The 21,478-nt window shown below is 40.9% G+C and overlaps 2 protein-coding genes across 3 annotated transcripts in view; both read left to right on the top strand.

Moving 5' to 3' along the window:
* The first annotated feature begins 1,584 nt into the window (after window positions 1-1,584).
* Window positions 1,585-6,728, top strand: txn2 (thioredoxin 2). Its single transcript, XM_074696684.1, has 4 exons — window positions 1,585-1,667; window positions 3,637-3,914; window positions 4,384-4,507; window positions 5,829-6,728. Exons 2-4 carry the CDS (start codon window positions 3,637-3,639, stop codon window positions 5,943-5,945), a joined length of 519 nt encoding a protein of 172 aa, XP_074552785.1. The 5' UTR covers window positions 1,585-1,667; the 3' UTR covers window positions 5,946-6,728.
* A 5,917-nt stretch (window positions 6,729-12,645) lies between these two features.
* Window positions 12,646-21,478, top strand: part of LOC141810121 (myosin-9-like) — a 34,303-nt gene continuing 25,470 nt past the window's right edge. For both annotated transcript variants that reach the window (XM_074697471.1, XM_074697469.1), the window contains exon 1: window positions 12,646-12,911. The gene's annotated coding sequence lies outside the window, so the exon portion shown is untranslated. The remainder of the gene's footprint in view (window positions 12,912-21,478) is intronic.

The raw sequence follows: 21,478 nt of genomic DNA, 5'->3' as shown, positions 1-21,478 counted from the left end.
TCCCAGGAAGTCGTTATCTGTCAGGAGACTGGCAGCACAGTTCGCTCTGCGTCACAGAGTATCATTTCCTCATGACATTTAGCCTGGGTCAGACCTGCTGTAATGAGCCAGGTCAGCCTTAGCACGCACACCGGGCCCTGATGGGGTCAAAGGAAACTGGGTCACCTGTACCTGTTGGAACTGCTTCTCACTGATGCCGCCCACCCAACCAACCACCCACAGCAAGGTCACGCCCTCCCTCCTGGACCCCACGCCTCCGCCTTCTGCGTCTTCGCCCTCCCCTCACCTTCAAGGTGTCACAGAGAGCACCCTTGTTCTCACCATCGCCTCCTTTCCACCGGGACCCCTCAAAAATCCCAGATATCCCTGCAATTTCCGGTGCAATGTTTATTTGGCGGAAAGGGAGCTGGGGGGGCAAGCTGCGTGAAAAAAGAGTCTCACTCACAAACAGTTTGGGCTGCGTTTGAGGGTAAACATGTGCAGGAGGGGTATGTGAGGCGAGCGGTAAAAAGGACTGAGACTCGTGTGTTCTGGTCCTGACACACAGATCCCACCTCAGCAGGGACACAGAGCAGCGCTCTGTTCAGGCCTCAACCGCCACAGTCTTATAAACATCCCTCCACCAGCCCCTGGATGTACCAAACACAGCGTCCTCTGCTGGATACGTCAGCAGTAATGTCTGATATCAACAGATTTATTACAGTTTGTGCTAAAAACTCTGTCAGCCAGTTTTTAATGTCTGGTTCAAAGGGTTTGCTTGGATTGATGTGGTGGGGCTCGGACTTCAAGACAGACTCAAACGTGAAGCTCCAGGTTCCTTGGCTCCTCTCTACAAGGGTCTGCAACCTGTCAGAGACAAGAGCATATTTCTGTTCTTCACTGAGTGATGATCATACACATTTCATCGCTCTGCGTCATCTGCATTTGGTTTTTGCAGATGGACAGCTGTGAGAAGCATCTGTCTGTCCTGTTGTTTACTTTCTTCATGTGAAGCTCAGCTCTTCTGTGACTGCCCATCTTCCTAGAGCACAACATTGCACCCAAGTGGACAAAAAACAGCTCATGCAAAATTTACTGTCAATATGTCTGAAAAATGTGTTTGCAGCAGAAGCTTGAAAAAATTGTGTTTGCATGCTTTATACACTCTGGACCTGCAGGATAAAGACCGTCCCAGATCTGACAGAAGACTAAAGTAGTGTCTTAAAATTTCATTTTTTTTTTTATCTCAAAGCTCACCTTTTCACATTATGTCCACTGAACATACAATGAATTTTATAAAGCATTTTAACAAGCCAATTAAAAAAAAAGACAGAATAAAAGAGCATAAACAGTAGGTTAAAAAAAAAACATAAACAGATTTTAAATACAAGCAGTAAAGTTATAAAATAGTTATCTAAATATTTGTTGAAATATTCTGATGAAATGCAGCTATAAACGGGTGAGTCTTGAACCTAAATCTAACAGATCTGATGTTTTCTTCAGATGGCTGGAGGGTAGTCTTCCAGTAAACGGGTTTCCCTGCACTTCTCATTCCGGCCACAGGAGGGCGCTCCTCGCGGTGCTGCAGACACAGCAGCCGCTAAAAGCTTCTCTCTGTTTCTACGGCATCAAAGCGGAAGCACTTCATTGGTCCTCGAGGCCAAGATCAACGCTCACCTGACAGAAAGGTAAACACTGAAAATACTTTATAATGATTTATTTCATGTGTGCTGTGTTAATTTTTTTTATTTTTCGCGTTGAACGGCTCAGTTTGATTGTTTAATTGGTGTTTATGACGAAAGAGGAAGACAGGATAAGGTTAGGAGGAAGAGGAGGACGAAGAGGGCAAAGTCATACGTAACGTAGGTTAATGGAGGAAACAGTCCGCCGGTAGATCCGAAGAAAAACAGAAGAAACACATCCGAAAGATTAATCTCTGACGGACTGAATCCTTTGAGGGAGACTTGAATATTTTAAGGTCAGACGTTTGTTTCAGTTCTTTAATCTGAGTGTGTTAAAATAACAGAGCGACATGAGCTGATAAACAAATTTAACCTAGTTTCTGATAATTTCTGCTGACAGGAAAATAACAATTTAACCAGCCTAAATACCACTAACAAAAGCTGCTTAGCTGTCTCTGTGTGAGGCGGATTAATTTACCCCATTAATTATAAAAACACCCCCTGTGTACATTATAAAAAACAATGCCTTACACTGCATGTAGACTATTTCTGTATCAGGTAAAGAGGAGGCAATGTAAGATAAGGACAGGAGATTAAAATGTCATGTTGTATCTTCCTCTTAAGTAAATGCTTAGTCGAACAGTTGTCTGTAAGATGCGAAAACAATAAAACAATCCCTCTGAGCTGCCAGCAGCAGGGTTTGAAACCAAGTTATTTCATTTATCTTATTTAATTAAACCTTAATTTTGGTACCAGTGGAATTAAAGATCTATTTATAAGGGGAGTAACTCAGCGGCAAAAAAAAGTTTTATATTCTTGTGTTGTTTACTATTGTTTCAGTCAAATCTGTTATTGTTCATTTATGTTTTTATCTTATCTGATCATTTGTTCTCTATGTTTTATTATTGTTTGATTTAATTTATTGATTTTATTTCATTTTATTTTTTCAACATTATTCATGGAGTAATAGAAAACTGCAACTATCCTTGGGATTCCCCAACTATTTTTACAACATTGAAAGAATTAAGTCATCAATTAAAGAGCAGATATAAGTATGGTATAATGCTTCAATTTATTTATTAACTGGATTTGACTAAAATGATAAAGTTGAATATTTTTTAAAAGCCACCTGGGAAAAAAAAGTTTTTTTATTGTATTTTTTTATTTTTATCAGTTGATCTTGCACAATATATTGCAAACTACAGCAACTGGATTCCTGATTTTCATGAGCCATTTTTACATAAATTAAAGCAAGTAAAGTCTTGAATGTTTCACATCATGTGTAATTATTTAAAAAAGAAGTAGAAAGTTTTCACTTTCAAAATAAATTGTCAGAAGTAAATTAACTATTTTTATCGTGATAGGTTCACCTGTTTTCAAACTTGTATAATTTCTTTGTATTTTTTTTGTTTCCCCAGATTTTTAAGAGTATGTTGATCATCCATGGATTTGATTAAACTGTATTTGAGTTTTAGGATCAAACTGTTCCTCAGTCAGAAAAGTAGATTGTAATGCAAGTCCAGGTCAAATATGGATTTTTTAAAATGAAAATGTTAGCTTTAATGTTGATAATTAATGTATTTTTTTTGGCACACATGTAATTGTTGCATCTGTTTTTTTATCACTGCTGTTTTTGAATTATTGAATTTGATACTTCAGGTCAGAAAAAAAGCAATCAAGCAGCTGTTTTTAAAAAGTATGTGTTTTCTAAACTTACATAACATGACCCCATTTTCCATGGGGGTCAGACTTTGTTTGAGCTTCAGCTAAACACACATATTCCATACAGAAACCCCCCTCCCACAGCACACTCTATATGGAGAGCGGCTGTTCACATGCTGGCCTTACATAAGTGTCCTGTGGTACAGTAAGAGCACTGTGCACTGTCCACCCTCTGCTGTTAAACTAACTTCATTAAAATAATGATGATTATGAACTAACACTTTTCCTCTGTGCTCTTCTTTCCCGTTCACAGATGGCTCACAGGCTGCTGGTACGCAGAATCTGGGCGTTCTCCACCAAAGATATCCGCTGCCTGCAAGCATCCACTGCCGCCACCACCTCCCCTTCTTTTTACACCTCCCTGCAGTCTTACACGACCCGGGCCTCCTTCCTCGCCCCATCACGTGCTCTACCTCGCTCCCTTCCTCACACCTCCTGCAGAGGAGTCTCTTTCAATGTTCAGGACCAGGAGGACTTCACAGACAGAGTCATCAACAGCGATCTGCCCGTGCTAGTTGACTTCCATGCACAGTGAGTATCCTGAAGAGGACTCTTGACACAGGAAATGGAGTGTGTAAAATAATGATGTATAGTGAGCTGGTGGTTGTTCTTGGAGCTTTAATCTTCTATCATGGTTTGTTTTTCTTCTTCTTTAGAGCACTTTTATCTGAGAGACTCTTAACGAATGACTTCCTTTGAGATCCCAGTGCAAACTTGGGAAACCTCCTTTTTTATGATTGTCACGTTTTTGAATGGCTAAAAGTCTGACATGCACACTTACAAAGTCTTTCTCCCCAAAAAAGTCAACACATATTTACATATGTACACAGAAAGCAAATGACAACAACCGTAGTCACACAACCTGTTCAACAAGTCCTGATTTAGAATTATTTTTGGACTAAATAAATTGATAAATACGAACTTTTGTTTTGTGTATTAAATTATCACAGCTGTTTTTTTCTTGGTCACTCTGACCCTGGTTTTGTTTGTGCGCCTGTAGGTGGTGTGGTCCCTGTAAGATTCTCGGGCCGAGGTTGGAGAAGGCTGTCGCAAAACAGAAAGGCCGTGTAGCCATGGCGAAAGTGGACATAGATGATCACACAGACCTGGCTATCGAGTATGGGGTAAGACTGACTTTGTAGTTCTGTTTTTGCATAGTTTGTTGAGTTTTCCATCCAAGTTTCTTCAGAAGTTTGCTCTGACCAAACCCAGAATCTCACTTGAGAACTACCAGGCCAAACTGACACCTTTGTGAATTAAGGTCTTCGCACTCTGGGTCTGTTTATTTTTTTTTGTCCAAAATTGATGCACAGTACAAAAGAAATGTGATCACATGTTATGTCAGTCTGATTTTTACACCCACGCTGAAACTTTCCTCTGTCATTTTTTTTTTTTTGGAGCAGGTTACTTGTTTTGCGTTTATTTGTTTCCTAGGATGTTTGACAATTCAGAGACACTGCCGGCTACTTGCAACATCACATTCTCATGTTTTCTGATATATTTTCTTGACACATTTCAGTTGTTGTTTGGATATGAATGAAGACTTGTGTACATGTGTGCGATGGTGTGTCTGTGCGCCTGTGTGTCTGTGTGTGCCTGCGCTCATACCTCAAACATACTGACAGCCACTGCTCAGGATCAGTTGCTTGATCACTGCTTCATGATTCCTTTTTTTCTCGTACTGCAAATTTTCGCATTTAAAACAAAAATAAACGCATCAAATTCAGTGTGCAAGGTGTCCTTTACTTTGAAAATAATAATTGGTTGAATGAGGTGGATGCATCAATCCAGCTTTTCTGATTTTTATAGCGATACCTGGGCTTCCAGTATCCACCAAAACTGATCCCGATCTGATACCAGTGTTTAATAATAACCTGCATGCTCTTCTGTGGGATCAGACTGGTCATGTCTTGAGTTAAAGACAAAAATGAGTACATATAGAATTACTGAAGTTAATATTTATTTAAACCATAAGTGTTTAAATGTTTAACAGCATTTTGGTTAAAAAAAATTCTTCAGAATTTACAAGAATGAATATTTGATTGTACAATTTTTTACAATTTTTTTAGTGTTAAGTTTAGACCGATCCTTTCCCGCCGATCGGCGCCGATACCAGATACCAGGATCGGATTGGTTCATCCCTAGCATCAAGCAGATTTGTTGCTGCATTTTAAATTCATGAACTGGAGTAGATTGCAATTTTCATGCCGGTATCTGCAGATGGGGAGAAACAAAGCATCAAATGACGGCTATCAAAAAGACCAGGATGTCACCGCAGCAGTGTCTGCCTTGCTTTTGCTCTCCATACAAACTGTTTTACCTCCAGACACGAGCAGCAGAGTAACACAGTCTCACTGCTGTTGTGCTCTATATCAAAACTCATGAAATGCTCCTTCTTCAATCAGATGACTCAACCTGAACTAAAACATGCGTCTTTGTGTCCAGGTGTCTGCTGTCCCGACAGTAATCGCCATCCGAGGAGGTGACGTCGTCGACCATTTTGTGGGGATCAAAGATGATGAAGAGCTGGACTCATTTGTCAGCAAAGTCATTGGACAATAACCCAGCCGTCCGTGCTCCTGTCATCCACCACCGTCTTGGTGCTGTTTTTCTATCATTCTGGCACGGTTGGCAGCCCGTCGCCGCCATCTTGAGCCTGTTTAGCAACAACCCATGATTATTCAAAGTGATGCCACAAAACCAAGCTGGCAAACTTTCAAGAGCTCACACCCATCACATGACACAGCGCTTCAGCTTTGCTTTCCGCATCTGTCATTTTGTCCTCTTCTGTTTCTCGTCGTGTGACGGGTGTGAGCCTCCATAAACCTTTAGTTCATTTCTTTTTATAACATCACAGCTCCGTCAGCTGTGTTCATACTTCTAGAGCAGCAGTCGGTGTAACGTTTTGCTGAATAAGTGAAGTCTGTAGAATGGAAAACAAACAGCTGTACTGCACTTATACTGTATACACATGAGGGAAAGGAGTTCTAGTTTTAGCTACGGAGAGAGTTTAACTTAAAAACAGAGAATACTACATAAGGATTGTGACAGTGTTACCTGTAGTTCCTGCTTTTGTCCACATGAGGGTGACGTTTCTTTGACATTGCATAGTCGCACATGGTCATTTTTCACCATTATGCCTAAAAATGTGAGAAAGGAAGGTGTGTGCTTCTGTATGTGTGCGTGCGTGTGTGTGTGTGTGTATGTGTGACTGTGAAGCTTGAGTCAAGCAGGAATTACAAACATGAGTTTAATTTAGTTTAATACTGAGGTGGACTCAATGTACCGGAAACATGACCAAGTGAAGAAATAAAGATTTAAAAGATGGTTGGATTGTGTTTTGTCTGAGTTCTGCTCAAGAGGAAAGATACAGGTTTATTGTTCCTGATGACATTTATTAAACTCAGGTGATGTAAGGCTGACAGAGACAGGAGAGCACGTGTAGGCAGAGACTCCCTCCAGCCCTCCTCCCATCGTCTCCCACGACTCAATAACCGACATACATTCCCCCTCTTGCCTCCTGCACCGTCCTGTCGTGTCATTACAGATCCCACAGCTGACAGAGTCGGGGCCCGGGCCTCCACACTGCTTATTAACTCACATTATTTGACGTCTTCCATCCGCACTTTAAATACTCCAGGCTCAGATTAGATCATCACGGACAAACTGTAGGGATGTTTTCATGCTTGGGGGGAACAGAGGCAGAAACCACTGACGTTCCACTGACGTTACACACACACTCACACAGGTGTCAGTGAAGTCAGTGATCCAGACCGTAGCAGCTCTAAGCATCAAATAAATTCCTGCATAGCTTAAGATGTCTGAGGCTGTTGTGTCCTGTATTTCCACAAATTATTGATTTATTCCTTTTTTATCCTACTTTTAAACACATCAGACTGGGAAACGGAATCAATAATAAACCATTTTCAATCGAAAAAGTTGCACATAGCGATTAAAACACTGAAGTCATTACCTTCACCAAGGAGATTATGTGTTTGGGAGAGTTTGTCTGTAAACACCATAACTCAAAAACTAACGTACGGATCTTGATGAAATTTTCAGGAAATGTCAAAAATGAGATAAGGAAGAAGTGATTTAATTTTGGAGGTGATCCAGATCACTGTCTGGATCCAGGACTTTTTTAAAGGATTCTTTATATTGTGAGATAGGACCATTTTCACCATATGTGTATATAACTCCACCATAAATGGTCAGATTACTTTGCAAAACAATTCAAGACAAGGTCACCATAATTTCTGAAAGATGTAAAAGTTTGATCCAGATCATCATAGTTTTCAACACTGGCAGGAAACAAATTATCGTACAAACCTGCAACTAACACCAAATTGTAGCAGACAGTCTGCTGAAAGGGAGTATAACATTAAAGTAAGACTTGAGTTTTGCATGACAATCACAGTATGCTTGGTTGAGGTCTGTGCTCTTTGAGTGCTTTTCTAGTTTTATTATTATACTGGAAAATGTGAGAAAACATCTTAAAATAGATTTATGAGATTTTTTTTATTATTTTTGTTATTGTTGTTATTATTTTCTCTTTGTCACATTCAAACTGATAAAGGAAGTGGACTTGAGTTTCCTGTGACCTGTGGCTTCTTGTGCTAATGAGCTCATACTTTCTGCCTCTTCAATGAAATGCCCTCAGGATTCACACCAAATCACCCAGCTGTCCTCCTTCACACTCACACACACGCACACACACACACACACACACACACACACACACACACACTCACTCACTCACACCTCCCCTTGTTGTCTGCTCATCCTCATTGTCTGAGAGAGAGAGGTGACTGGACAGATGACGAAAAGCTCCAAAGGTTCAAGAGCAGCACGTAACTCTGCAACTCTTCCGCCAAAAACAATAGACCACACCTCCCTCCTCGCTCCCTGCTGTCTTTCTCTCTTACTCAACCACTCTTGTGACCATATAAGGCAAAAAAAGACAGGGGAAGCCAGCGGCTGCTGCTGCGGCTGCTGCTGCTGCTAGACAAACGGACCAAGAGGCAGAGCTGCAAACTTCTTCTGTCCCCGTGTGTCAGCCTTCCTAAACTGCTCATGTCTGCTGAGTTTCTTTCTAATGAAGTTTCTGTCACCCGTTCAAGAGCTGTGTGTTTGTGTGTGACATATCTTCAGTAACACAGGTTTCGAACAGCTTGAAGGCTTTCAGTGTTTGTAGTAAATACATGTCTGTATTTATATTTGAAACACATGCTGCCCTCCACCTTGTTAGATCTCCTCTCCGTTCCAGAGAAACCCGGCAAACACAAAGCATCCACTGTTGCTGTTTATATCACTTCCCGTCTTTTTCTCATGCAACAAACACATGCTTTATAATTTCATTTAGACTCTGCATTGTCTTCTATCAGTCTGGTTAAGGTGACACTTAAGGACAGAGATGTCCTCAAAAAAAAAAAAAAAAAGAAAAAAACGAGGGGGACTTTGCTTGTTTTCCCTTAACTCCACATTCCTGAGTTTTGTGAGTCAACATGTGTCTTATCACTCCTTCCTGTGTACTAATTACGGAGGAAAGGAGGAGGATGGAGAGGGCTGAAAAACAAAGTGAGACTCAAGGATAGGAGAGGGGAAAAGAAAACCATTCTGCCATCCTGTCATTGATGAGCCACGTTAAAAGCTGGCGCTGCTTCTAATTACTCTTTGTGGTTCGAACAAACACTGCGTCATGTCAACAAGCTGTGTAAACTGCGTTCTTGGCAGGAGGTTAAACATGACAGCAAAAACACAAAGGGTGGTTTCTGGAATGAAGACAGAGTCTAACATTCAGTTTCCTCTGTGTCAGGTAAGGAGATCTGGATCAGACAAACCTTTCACCCCACAGTGTAACTCAGATACGAGACTCTGAAAGTCAAGACATATGTGCACAGCCGTGCATTCTTCTCCGCTGTGAATGCCGGCACACATGAATTCACACAAATAATTACCCGGCAAGAGTGGTCAGTGAGTTAACATGCCACCCTTTTAACAATCTGTCACTGAATGGTTCCCTTTCTTTCTGCATGGATGATATAATGGCTTTACACACCCTGAATTACAGACACACCCTGCTGCTATAACAACCAACTGTAGGAAAAGGAAAAAGGAGAGAGACTAGGTCACAGTGAAAAGGAGAGCGGGAGGCAGCGGGAGGGAGGGAGGGAGATAGTGAGGTCAGGAGTGTCCTTATTTGGTAATTCATGCCTGTGTTTTAACCCTACGTATGTTTTCTGTGCCCTAGTCTGTTTGTTTTGTGTCTTGTGTAATTCATGTGTAACGTTTGGTGTCTGTAGGCACATATTTCTGACTGTATGTGAACGAGTTTAAACGGTTGTTTATTTTTATATCATTTCCTATGTTAAAGGTCCCACTCTCTTTCTTACTTACACTCATTCCTGCTCTCTAAGCCGCTCTCATCACAGGCATCTGGTCCCGCTCAAGTAACCAGTGACAGATTGACCTTTGACCTCTCAGCTGAAACTTCTAATGTTTCCCATCCATCCCAGAGAAAGAGAGAGTGTGATATTTATTGAATTTTCCGGGCAGGCGCGCTGAGTGTTCAATGTTTTGTTCGACATACATGTGATGCCCGGCTCCTAAACGTGTAGGAAAACGCACACACATTCCTCTCATATTGACACATAGCAGACATAAATCACACATCCAACAGAGTGTGTGTTTTTCCTGTGTTTTTCCTGGATGCCGATCATGCCTACGGTCTTGTTAAGATGTGACTTCTTGAGGTGAATCAGCTCAAGAATTTCCTAAATTTGTAGATTTGTGATTGGTTTTGTTGTGTTGAACTGTTGATGTCACCAGAATTAGCATCAGCTTTAAGACGAAACACAAAGGAGACAACTTTCACCTTCGGTTTCCTCTGAAGCAGCAGCTCCTCATACCTTTTATTTTCCTTTTATTGTTTGTTTTGGGTGTCTTAATACCTCCTGCAAACATGCAGTAGTCTGAAATGTTGTGACTATTGTACTTGGGACAGTGAATAATTAAGGTTGGTGTAGGAAATGTGCTTTTAACTTGTAAAAACAATGTGTTACATGTTTTTTTTCAATGTGTAGTTTGTATTTCTGTTGGTGTCACAGTATTTTATACGACATTTCTACTATTTTTAACCAGTTAAAGACTCAGACCTGTTAAACTGGTGAAACCAAATCAAATGGTGCAACCACAAAAGCATGATAAGTATTAAATAATTCACCCCCCTAAAAGTTATACAAGTATACTGATGAAATAAGTTATTTGTTATGAAATATCATCTCAAAGTGTATTTAAAACATTTAATTCAACCGAGAAAGTCAGCAAGGTCAGTTGGTTTAAAAACATTTTAAATTTTATTTTTAACATTGTATTAATCTAATAGAATTGTGTTTATAATCACTTTTGTGCAATATCAGATTCTTTACCACTTTTTATACTCACTCAAAGTTTAAAGGACATTAAAATTGTATTGTTAAAGCATTTAGTCTGAAAATTTGGCTTAAAATGCTGACTATGACTTCAACTAACAAAAAGTTAAGAAAAACAATATAAAAAAAACTCTTAGCTTCTTGCTCTGATTAGCCTACACACAGTGAAACACTTGAAAATTCTGAATAGTTTTCACACCAAGAAAGCAAAAACAAAATGAAGTCAAAAACAGAGTGATATTTTCCATTGTTAATGTCTCCCTGCTGGTTGTGGCATGTGTATTGGCTCCATGCCTCAAGTTCCATTCTGCAAAATGGGCTCAGATGACCCAATCTGAATCCCATCAGAGTATCTGAAGTAAACAGGCACACACTGTACCTTTCTACTCCTCTGTGTAGACTTCATCTGTGGCACCACACGGCTTTCAGGATACCAAACGCTCCTCTTTTTAAAGCTCATTTTCTTTTCCAACCTGCCTGACATTTTTCCACCATTCACCTGTTGCTTTGCCTCACCTGCCTGAACTCATCCCTCCTTAAGTACCTGCACTTGAAAGAAGACGTCAGGTGTTTTTGGAAGAGCCAGGAAAAACAAATGTCAGAAATGATTTAACGGCTGAACAAGTGTTTTCTTCCCTGACATTAATGAGGTTATCACCTGCAGCGGTTCCCACGTTCAGTTAACATGTCCGATCACGAACCCAGGCCTACCTGTTTCAGTGAAGCCAACCTCAGAGAGAAAACTATTAATCTATGCTCCACTTTATAATCTGTTGGGTCTGTTTTTACGAGATTATTTAAGAGTTATGTTAAAGAAAATTTAAACTGTTGCAAAGGCATGCTAAAACTTGTCATATCATGCATGCATACGTTAATGGATCAGAGTTTTGTTTGACTTTAAGTGGTATTTAAGAAGCATGCAGTCATAATATTTACATGTTGAAATGACATCTTTTAAATGTTTGTTTAAAATCCATCAAAGCTATTTGTTTATACTTGTAGCCAGAATAAATTGTTTATCTTAAGTTATATCTATTGGTCATATCAGTTCCCTTGGTGGCCACAGTGTGGAAATATTTTCTTTAACCCAGGTGTGATGGCTGAGTGTTTGAAATGGTTCAACAATCAGAGATACAAGGCTGTCAAGTGTCCTCAAGCCAGACAAAATATCCCTATCAGCCCTGTTGGGCCTTTCCTGTACCTGACCTCTAACCTCCTTTTGGATTTTAGGTAAATAAACTACTGCCCCTAAGAATATATCAGCTTTACTCCAGTATCAACAAAGACGAGAGTTTGGTTTCAGTAAGGCTAAAAATGTGCCAATGTTTTTGCTACAGTTATAAGAAAAACTACTTTATCAGTGCGCTGAAAGTATTTGATGAAACATAAACACGTAAAAGATATGATTAGCAGTCTATTTTCATGGCTCTGATTTTGGCAGCAGTACAGCCGAAACAGTAAGAAACAGTTGTAGTCATCTCTACTACTTGATCTGAAGCAGACAGAGGTCAGACTAGACCTTGTTGACACATGAAGGTGAACTTGGATGATGCAGACCATCCTGAAAGTGGCTGGTACTTATATGGTCATAAAAATCCTTAGTATGCACATACCTTTCTCATTAAACACAGCTTTATCTGTACTCAGCTCCCCCTCCTCTCAACTCTTTCAAGTTCAGTTTTTTCTGCTCTCCAGTCCTGCCATCCCCTCAGCTAGTCCCGCCTCTTTAATGATTTGATTGGTCTAAATCATTAGAGGTGGCTGTCATTGGCCAAAGAGGCGGGATACTGCGTCCGGGACCGGCCTCTTCCTGGACCGCACCCCGGCTACTGCTGTCTGTGCAGTGAGTGAAATTAGGCGAACCAGTGAGCAGCCAGCGGAGGAGGGAGGGCAAAAGGAAGAAGGGGAGAAAAAAAGGCTAGAAAGAGTGACTGAAGTAGCGAGAAAGAGAGGGAGGAAGCGAGCGGCTGTAGTTTAGCCTGAACTCTCTGCGAAGCTGCAGTCGATAGGAAAAGAAGTTTGACTCAAGGCGACGCTGACTGAACCACCTGGTTGTTGTTAGCCACCCACAGAAAGGCGTCCTGCAACCTAAAAGGAGGTAATATCTCTAACTTTGTCTCTTTTGACTGCCATGCTTTCCATTTGTCCTCGTTCCCCAACTCATTCAATCTGCCCCAACAAGTGCAGTGAACCAGGAAGCTGGGCTGCGGGTTCACTGCCACAACTTCAGCAACCGCGCTGGGTGGAGTATGCCCTCCTTCATAGATTTAAACTGAAGTTTCTTCAACGTAAAGTTATCATAGATTCAGTCTTATGTGCCATACCCCTAGTTTACTCATTCTTTAGAGGGTTTTGTGGCACAAGGGTAGCGAAATTCAGCTTTAGCGTTGTAGCAGCGGCTGAAAAGCTAAAAGCCATAACGGTGGTGGCAGGAAGTGATTCGGTTGAATGAGTTGCAGAAAAGGCCGGTGAGGGGATTGAAAACAAGTGGAAATGTCAGATAAGTTGTTTCAAATTGGAAATAAACCACAAACGTGTAGTAAACTATGTGTATTTTGGTTATTTGTGGTTGTGTTGAGTTTGTGGTCGGTAAACGGTCTAAATCGGACGCCGTGTGTGGCCAGTAACATGTCTGGCTTGCGGCATGACGTCACCGTTTTACCGGCTCAGTGAAAAAAAAAACGGAGCAGTGCTTTTCCGCTCAAGCTCACAGAAAACATGTCATGTGCACTTTGTGACTTTTTTCTTTATCTCCACCACTTTTAAGGGTTTATACAAATCAAAGTGAATAAATTAGACTAAGATTTTACTGTTTTATCACAGCTGATTGTCTTTATCATGGTTTTCTCTTGACCTTTTTGTGTACAGGACAGAATCATGTGAGTTGGAGTATTACTCTTTTTTGAAAGTCCATGAATGCATCATTTAGAAGTATGTCAATGACATAATATAATTTTTGTGACATTTGAAAACATTATATTTTAAAAAATGTAAAAAAAAAATCTTCTCCCAAAAAACAGTTTTATTGGACAAATGTAGAGCACATGACAAGTATCTAAAACATCACACTGTTAATATGAATATGAAGTCATTGTAAAGCTTAATCTGATGAAGATATTACACAGAGTGATACATGAATTAAAATGCACAAGGTCAGCTTATAATAACCAGGTTTAACCTCTAATTATATCACAGTTTATATATTAAAAAAGCTAAAATGAGTTTTCTTTGACAGTTTTCTCTGAGTTGTTTTTCCATTTACTCCTCAACTAACCAAAAAGGCAAATTGCTTTCTAGAGATTCACAATTAAACTCTACACTCTTAATTGGAATAAAAGAAGATCTTTTCCCTTAAATGTCCTTAAAATCAGGGAAAGGCAGACCAACCATGACAAACTCGGCAAGAGAATTTGTTGCACCTTATACATGCAGGAAATGTTTACAGGAAAGCGATTCTCTTTGAAGTTGGTACCACCGAGATTTCACACAAGCTGATCTTAAACAGACGGTATCTTACAATCACACTTCTCTATGCTGTGTCACTTGTACACCTATCACAGAGTCATCCCCCGTCCATGTTTGCTCCATCAGCTGGCACATCATTGTTTGCCATCTGAGAAGCTAACACTCTGGTATGCTTGCATGCTCGACTGATTTGTGTGGCTGAGCATTTGAGAAAAAATATGCATGACATCTGCCTGCTTGTTGTACTAAAGCAAAATGTGTTAGCAGCACTTATTTGTGCTCGTTTGTTGTAATCAGAACCACCCTCTTTTCTTCAGCTGTAGTTTCCTGCCAAAGTTATTACACCATAACGTGGGTGTATCATTTGGAAAACATTTTTAATACTCAAGCCTTTACGTGATTGTGCAAACGATAGCTCATGCAGAGATAATCATGTGTAGCTTGTCTTAAAGTCAGCTGATGGTTCTTCAGATGATGCACAGTCACACAGTCATATAAATACGTACGTTGTAGTTAAGAGGTACACTGGATGGTATGTGGTCTGCCATATCCTGTGTCTGTTTTTGCATTTGAGTCATGAATTAAACTAAGCCAATGCATTGTGCAACAGCCTCTCTGGAGTCCAGTTCTCTCACTTATTGCCTGTTTTATTGCTGTTATGGACCCCTGCAGACGCTGTTACATTCCATCATTCATGTGTCAGCAGTGTCCACACTCACTGCCCCCCTCCTGGGAGAGTTATGTACTCTGGTGCTAGACAAAATTGCCGACAGACATCTTAAAATGGTGTGTGAGGCCATTCAATCCCCCCAAAATGATCTAGTCTGAGTGAGCATGCCTGTGGATGTTTGGATTTCATTGAAGGACGTTCGTGCTGGCTGAGAAGGATTACTCACAGGCCCCCTGATTTTTGTTGCAGAAGAGTTGTGCGTGGGGACGGCAGAGTGACACAGACTGAGAGATCCTCTGAGACAGTCTCCTGGCAAGGAGTCCCATAATTCTTCAACTCGGTATCTGATGCTTAGTGATCTAAAGAGTATTCATTGACCAAACTATTCCCTGATCCAGAGGAGAAATGTGCAGAAGCTGAAGAAGTTTTAAAAAAATGAAAAAGGAATGCTTATGGAGCAGGAGTAAATTTGATTCATTAGAGTTTTGATGGTTGTGTAGACTCGTGGTTGGATAAATGATGGAAGTGAAGTCTTTTTCCAACAGTTTCCAGCACTTTAGTCCCAGAAGTTCAATCCAGGAAAAAAAATTAAGACTTAGCATGAACTATTCTGAGATAAAACAATCCTTTTCCCTTATTTTGTTTACTCCAGTCTATGTGATCATTGCATCTGCAAGGTTTTACGCCATGTTGCAATATTTCTCATCTTTTATAAACAATCAAAGTAAAGTGTGCCTGAAGCTTTACTATTATATATTACATTTGAGTTTGGAGCTGAAACAATTCCTCGAATGATGCGAGGTACTCGATTACAAAAATTACTCGAGTAATTTTCTCCGCCTCAAGGAATCGTTTAATTTTTAAAAAGATCAAAGAGTGGTATTTCAAATAGAGCTGAGGCCATATTAAGAGAGTTTTCAGACCCCTCAAGCTACCTCTTATACAAAATAGCAACTAGCAACAAATCTAGCTTCTTTTCTAGAGTTTGGAGACTAATGGGTCATTCTACGAAACGGGTGCCTTTTGGGGCCGCAACATTTGATGAGATGTACAAGACACAAAAAATCTGTCAAAGTGTTTACAAATTTTGGTGCTACCAAAGCAAGTGCTCTTATTGACATGCTGTATCAGAAAATTCTATTTCTAAAAGAGAAAAATTTTCATTTGAAAAATAACTGCTCTTTAACTAAACAAAAATGTATTTTATCCGATTACTCGATTAATCGATGGGATTTTCAGTAGAATACTCGAATACTAAAATATTCGATAGCTGCAGCCCTATTTGAGTTAGTATCAGGAGAGAAATCCTTATTTGGAAATCCTAACAACTCCATAGCTGACAAAGATTCCATCAGTTAGATTGGACTGTGACTCTTTTCCTGCCCAGCGTTGTGTTGAGTAATTCTGGACACAAAAATGAAGGATGTCGTCTGTGAGTTGTAGGGCATCGAAGTGTCATGCAGTTTTCTACCAGGTCAGCTGAGATTCATTCATGCAGGCAAAACATCCCAGTCAGAGAGAGGACTGTTCCGATTCTCCATGAACCGTAGCAGAGCTGATCATTCTCGTTGTGTGGTTATCGTGTTGCTCAGAGTCAGGTGGTGGACGTCGACTTGTGAATGCAGATTCAAACTAACTTAGCCAGCACGTGTGTTACATGTTTGTGGTTTTCTCTGGTATGGGTGTTCTTGTTTGCATGTGGTTTGAAGATTTTTATTAATCCGTCCCATAGAGCACACTTTCCTCTAATCTCTGGTATAGTTTTGGTTTTAAAAATCAAGTTCTCTTTTGTTAAAATAAACTCCAAATTCAAGCTTAAGGATGTTTTTCAGTGCAGGTTTCTTCTTCGTGTCCGTGTGGTTTATCGCTTATGTTTCCTCGTCTTCTGAGTCTCCTCATGGGACCTTTGCTGGTGATCTCTGCTCCCCTTCCATGTTCCCTTCTCCTTCGTCTTTTCCTCTGTTTGTATATTTTGCCACCACCCCATCCTTCCCTCCATCCTCCCCCTCACAGCTCACACCTGAAACGTTTCAGTGGAGCTGCACAATACCAGGAAATGGTTTCTGCTCTGACTTGGGCATTACACAGAGGGACTTGTTGAGATTTGTGATCTCCCCAGAGGAACAGTGCTTTCTGTTTTGAGGCAGAGGCGATGAGGTAATGTTTGAACAGAGATTACTGACCTACACTCAGGCCTGTCTGCTGTGCCAGTTTAAGTATTAAGTGATAGTTTGCAGCTCTTGGCTTCCTGTCTGGTGTTGGAGGTTTCTTTTTTCTAACACGTGGGGAAGAATTTGACTCTGTAGTTAGGAAGCTAAGCTCTGCATTTATTTAGAAGCTCAGCTGTGAACTTGAAAAACGAGAAGAGAATCTAGTTATGGAGAAGCATGGTTGTTTTACTGTACATGTCAGGAAATAGACTTTGCCCGAGAGATAGGGTGTGTGTGAGCTGCGCACCTGGCGAGCGACTCCACTATCCAGGAAGTGGTTAGCACTTTGCACAGCAGAGTAGCTGCAGACACTTTTGCACCTTGAACTTTGAAACATGCTGGGTAATGTCTCTAACGCCTGTCTCCTGTTGGGACGTTTTACTCCCACGTCTGTCCAATATGTGCCACACAGCAGATGCTGAGCATGTGTCCTCTAAAGCTCCTTTAGTGTTTTGTTTGCATAAGGATTTTGGTAGAAGTGTTGTATTGTCTGAGTGCGTCAAAGGGAGTGTCCTTGGCAGAGATAACGATTGATGGCGCTAAAAGAGCCTCTCCATAATCCTGGAGGTGGGAGGGCTGTCTGGTTGCAGGATGAATGGTATGAGACAATATGTGCACAGGTGGAGTATTGATGCCAAAGTGTTCTCCTCTTGGTCTGAAACAATAAGTAGCCGTGCCAGTTCAGCGTTCCACTGAAAGATAAGTTGCTGACATGTTGAAGTACGTAACTCCCTCTACATTCCTTCTCTTTCTGTATAACTGCTTACATAACCAACGATCTATTTATCTAATGGTCAGCTCTTTCAGATGGTCTGAGTGTTCTTCAGTCAGCTGTGCATTCAGTGATACAGTCAGCTGTGTGGATAACATATGTGGAATTTGTTCCATAACCCCATAACCCAATGAGCTTATCAGACCAGAGCCCTTCTGTCAATTATTTATTATCACATTAACTTTTTGAATAATTTGTCCAACAGAGTGATAGAGTTTGAAAACAGTGGAACAAACTCTTAATTTGATACTTGGGCTTGCTTCATTTTAAATTAGACTTCTTGTGGATATGTTGTTTGTGTTGTATAAAGTATGTTAACTCTTTATCAAACCTTAGAGCTGTGTTTTGTTTCAATAAGACCAAACAGGCTGACAGAAAGCAGTGAAAGCAGTCTATCTCATCTGGTGGGTCACGACAGAAAGGTGGGTCCAGGAATCATTTCAGTGGGTCCAGCAACCATTTCAGTGGGTCGTGGGCCTTTGCCTTGGCAGGAGGGGGGAAAAAGGATCATGTGCTTTTATTTTGAAGGTGATTTTTGTTCAGCGGTGTGCCATCTATTCACACTCCTTAACTAGGTGCCTCCTTTACGTAGTATAAAAGATGAACTTTAAATTTGAGCTTGGTGATTCCCAAGTACAACTACTGCTACATGAATGCTTTGGGCTTTCTAAAACTGAAAACAAAGCAGGATGAAAACTAGGGGTGCCTCGATCACAATTTTCCGGCCAATCATCAGTCCCTGATCTTTAAAAAGCCTGACCTGCTGATACTAATTTAGGCTGATACCAATTTTTAATTTTTGTATTTTTTATAACTGACAGCACATACCTTTAAAGTTCCAATTTTATTTTATTGAAAATCATTGAACAATACCTGTGAAACAATAAAATCTTTATGTTTTAACTTAAACAACCAAGAAAGTGCCCTGAGTTTAGGTCTCAGAGCAAAAAGCAACAATGGCTGGCTGTCAGACCTTACCGGAAGTATGTGAGATCAGTTTCAAATGTAAGGATGGGCCGATCATGATCACGACCATTGATCCCCCAAAATTAAGGAAATTGGCACAGATCTTTGGCTATCTAATAGATTGGTGCATGTCTGATCAGAACTGAAGTGTTTTGTGGAGCCAGGTGTTAGCACATAAGAAAACGAAGCCATCAAAACTGTTGGACTGTGATATTCTTATAATCTCAGGTTCAAACTCTTCCAGGTTTTCTTTAAATGAATTTGAGAGGTTGAAAATGTTCCTCCTTTTGGTTTTGTGGCCTGTCATTAAGAGCTGGTGGTCAGTCCTGAAGACAGACCAGTTGAGAACCTCTGATTTAAAGTAATGGCTAAATCTTAAGCATTTTAACACTTAGAATTGCTGATGTGGTCAGAACAGTAAAATTATGGCATCGACTCCACACATTTAAGGATAATTTGGACAAGATCAGGAATTGCAAGCCTTTAAATTTAAGCTAGCAGCAATGGGACCGATGCTTTGTGCCTTTATTTTGACAGGATGTAAATTTGTTTATGCACTCTCTAAAACTTTTTCACTAACTGACCAATAAGAAAGTTCTGAGACTCCTTCATAGATTAAGAGTTTGAAAACATGGCATGGTGGTGTTAATGAGAGGGTACAAAGTAGATCTGACGATGTAGGCGGAGTGCTGAGAGCTCTCAGTAAGACCCAGTCGAGCCTGTGGTTGTAAAGGGTAGATGGCATTGGCCAGCTTACAGTTAAAAGTGAAATTGGATCCTGGTCGGGGCAGGAATGCGAAAAGTAATGTGGAAAGTGATGTAGATCTGTCATGCAGTGCGGTTATTTTCCAGCAAGGGCTTAATTTGCTTCTTGGTCCTCAGAGGCAGCCGGCATACGCTCAAAAAAACGCCACCTTCCCTCCTGCTGTACACGCACATTCAGGCTCTACAAATGGCAAAATACTTTTCCCACTTTGTCATTTCCTCCTTCCTCTCCTTTCTTCTCCTTGCCCCACCCTTCTGACTTCCAGAAACGGAGGGCGAAGCGAGGAAAAAGCCGACATGTGTGCCCATAATGAATCTTGACATGACTGTGAACCCTCGATGGTCCCTCTCTCAGATTAATGAGGGCCAGCAGTCAGTGGATCATTGAACTGTGAACACAGCGCTGAGGCCAATTCACAACAACTTTAGAGCAACGATCAACAGCAGGACTGTCTCAGCTTGTGACAGCTCGTGTTGTGATGGGATGCAGTTGTTGTGGGAGTTGAGTGTTATTGACTTTAGTGTGGATCTATTAATATTCCTGTGGATGGGTCAGTGAACACAGAGGTTCCCTCAGCCAGCGCAGCAGCGTTTGACTGTACATGGGCATGCTGTGGTGGAGGCCGACACGTCTCCTGGTTTTTACAGTCGCTCAGGGAGAGTCGGTGAGGTGGAAAGGAATGAGAGGGAGTCAGGCTATTGGTCCAGAGCTCAGTTTTTAAGACGAAGGTTGACCTGCTTCCTGTAGCTCTCCCCTTTATCCTGCAGCTCCTCCTCACAGTGCCTGTTCCTCTGTGATGAGACCAGTTTCTAAAACTGGCCTCTTCCTTGTTTTTTGTTTGATGGTTCCTCTTCCTCTGCCTCTTTGACAGGACACTCCTAACTCCAAGAAAATAATCCTTTTAGTGGAACCGCAGCCAGGTTTCATGAAGTTCAGAGTCCTGCCAACGGCTTGTTTTGGGATTACGTTGTGTTTTATGCCCTGCCATGTGTTGAATTAAGGAATAATCCTTGTTATGATTATCTCAACTTGCTAATCCTATTGTAAATGGGTCTTAACACAATGAAGGGTGATGCTTTAACAGCCAGGTGGTGTTGCATAGTGAGGAGGAATAAGGGAGACCTTGATTTTTACAGGATTATGGAGGTCAGCAGCATGAACACACACTGACTGTTGTATCCCAAAGTCAAGGCAGCGTCTGTGTCTTGAATCTGTCAGCCAAAAGGACAGGCCTACATTAAAACTTGGCGTAAGGGAGTTGTTTTTTTCTCATCTGATTTCTGATTTCGATGTAGCACAGTGGATGTCAAACTAGAATAGCTGCTGGAGTCATTTTTAGTCTTCATGGGATCCTCCTGAGGGGGGCTCAAAGTGTGTCACCGAGAAAATCTGTGGCACGAACGTGAGTCAAAGAGAGGCACGTATAAACAGACATGATGGAGAATAATGTATAACTGCTTTCTGCTGCGGCTCTAATAGTAATGATTTTAAGGACCTTTTAGAACAGAACGTGAACTAAGAAGAAATGGTTATTAGAGATTATCAGAGCAGTGATTCTCAAAGTGGGGTCCACGAACCACAGCTTGGGGGTAGGCCTGTCACGATAATCAATAAATCAATTAACTGAACGATAAATAAAAACGTCCTCGGTAAGTTTGCCAGCCTCGGTAAACAGACATGTGCATGCATGTTTGTTTTCCTCCTCTCTTTCGACCAAAGCGGCTGAATGAGAAGATGGCTCACTACGTCTATCTTTCGTAACATCGGGGTGCATAGGTTCTATAGCGGATTTAGCAGATTTATAGCAGAGTGAGCA

The sequence above is a fragment of the Halichoeres trimaculatus genome, unplaced genomic scaffold (assembly GCF_033239565.1).
Source record: "Halichoeres trimaculatus isolate MK-OKI-2021-1 unplaced genomic scaffold, fHalTri1.1 fHalTri1_scaffold_20, whole genome shotgun sequence".
NCBI classification, from domain to species: Eukaryota; Metazoa; Chordata; class Actinopteri; order Labriformes; family Labridae; genus Halichoeres; species Halichoeres trimaculatus.
The sequence above is the reverse complement of the archived record's forward strand: the minus strand, read 5'-3'. Positions and strand labels throughout refer to the sequence as shown.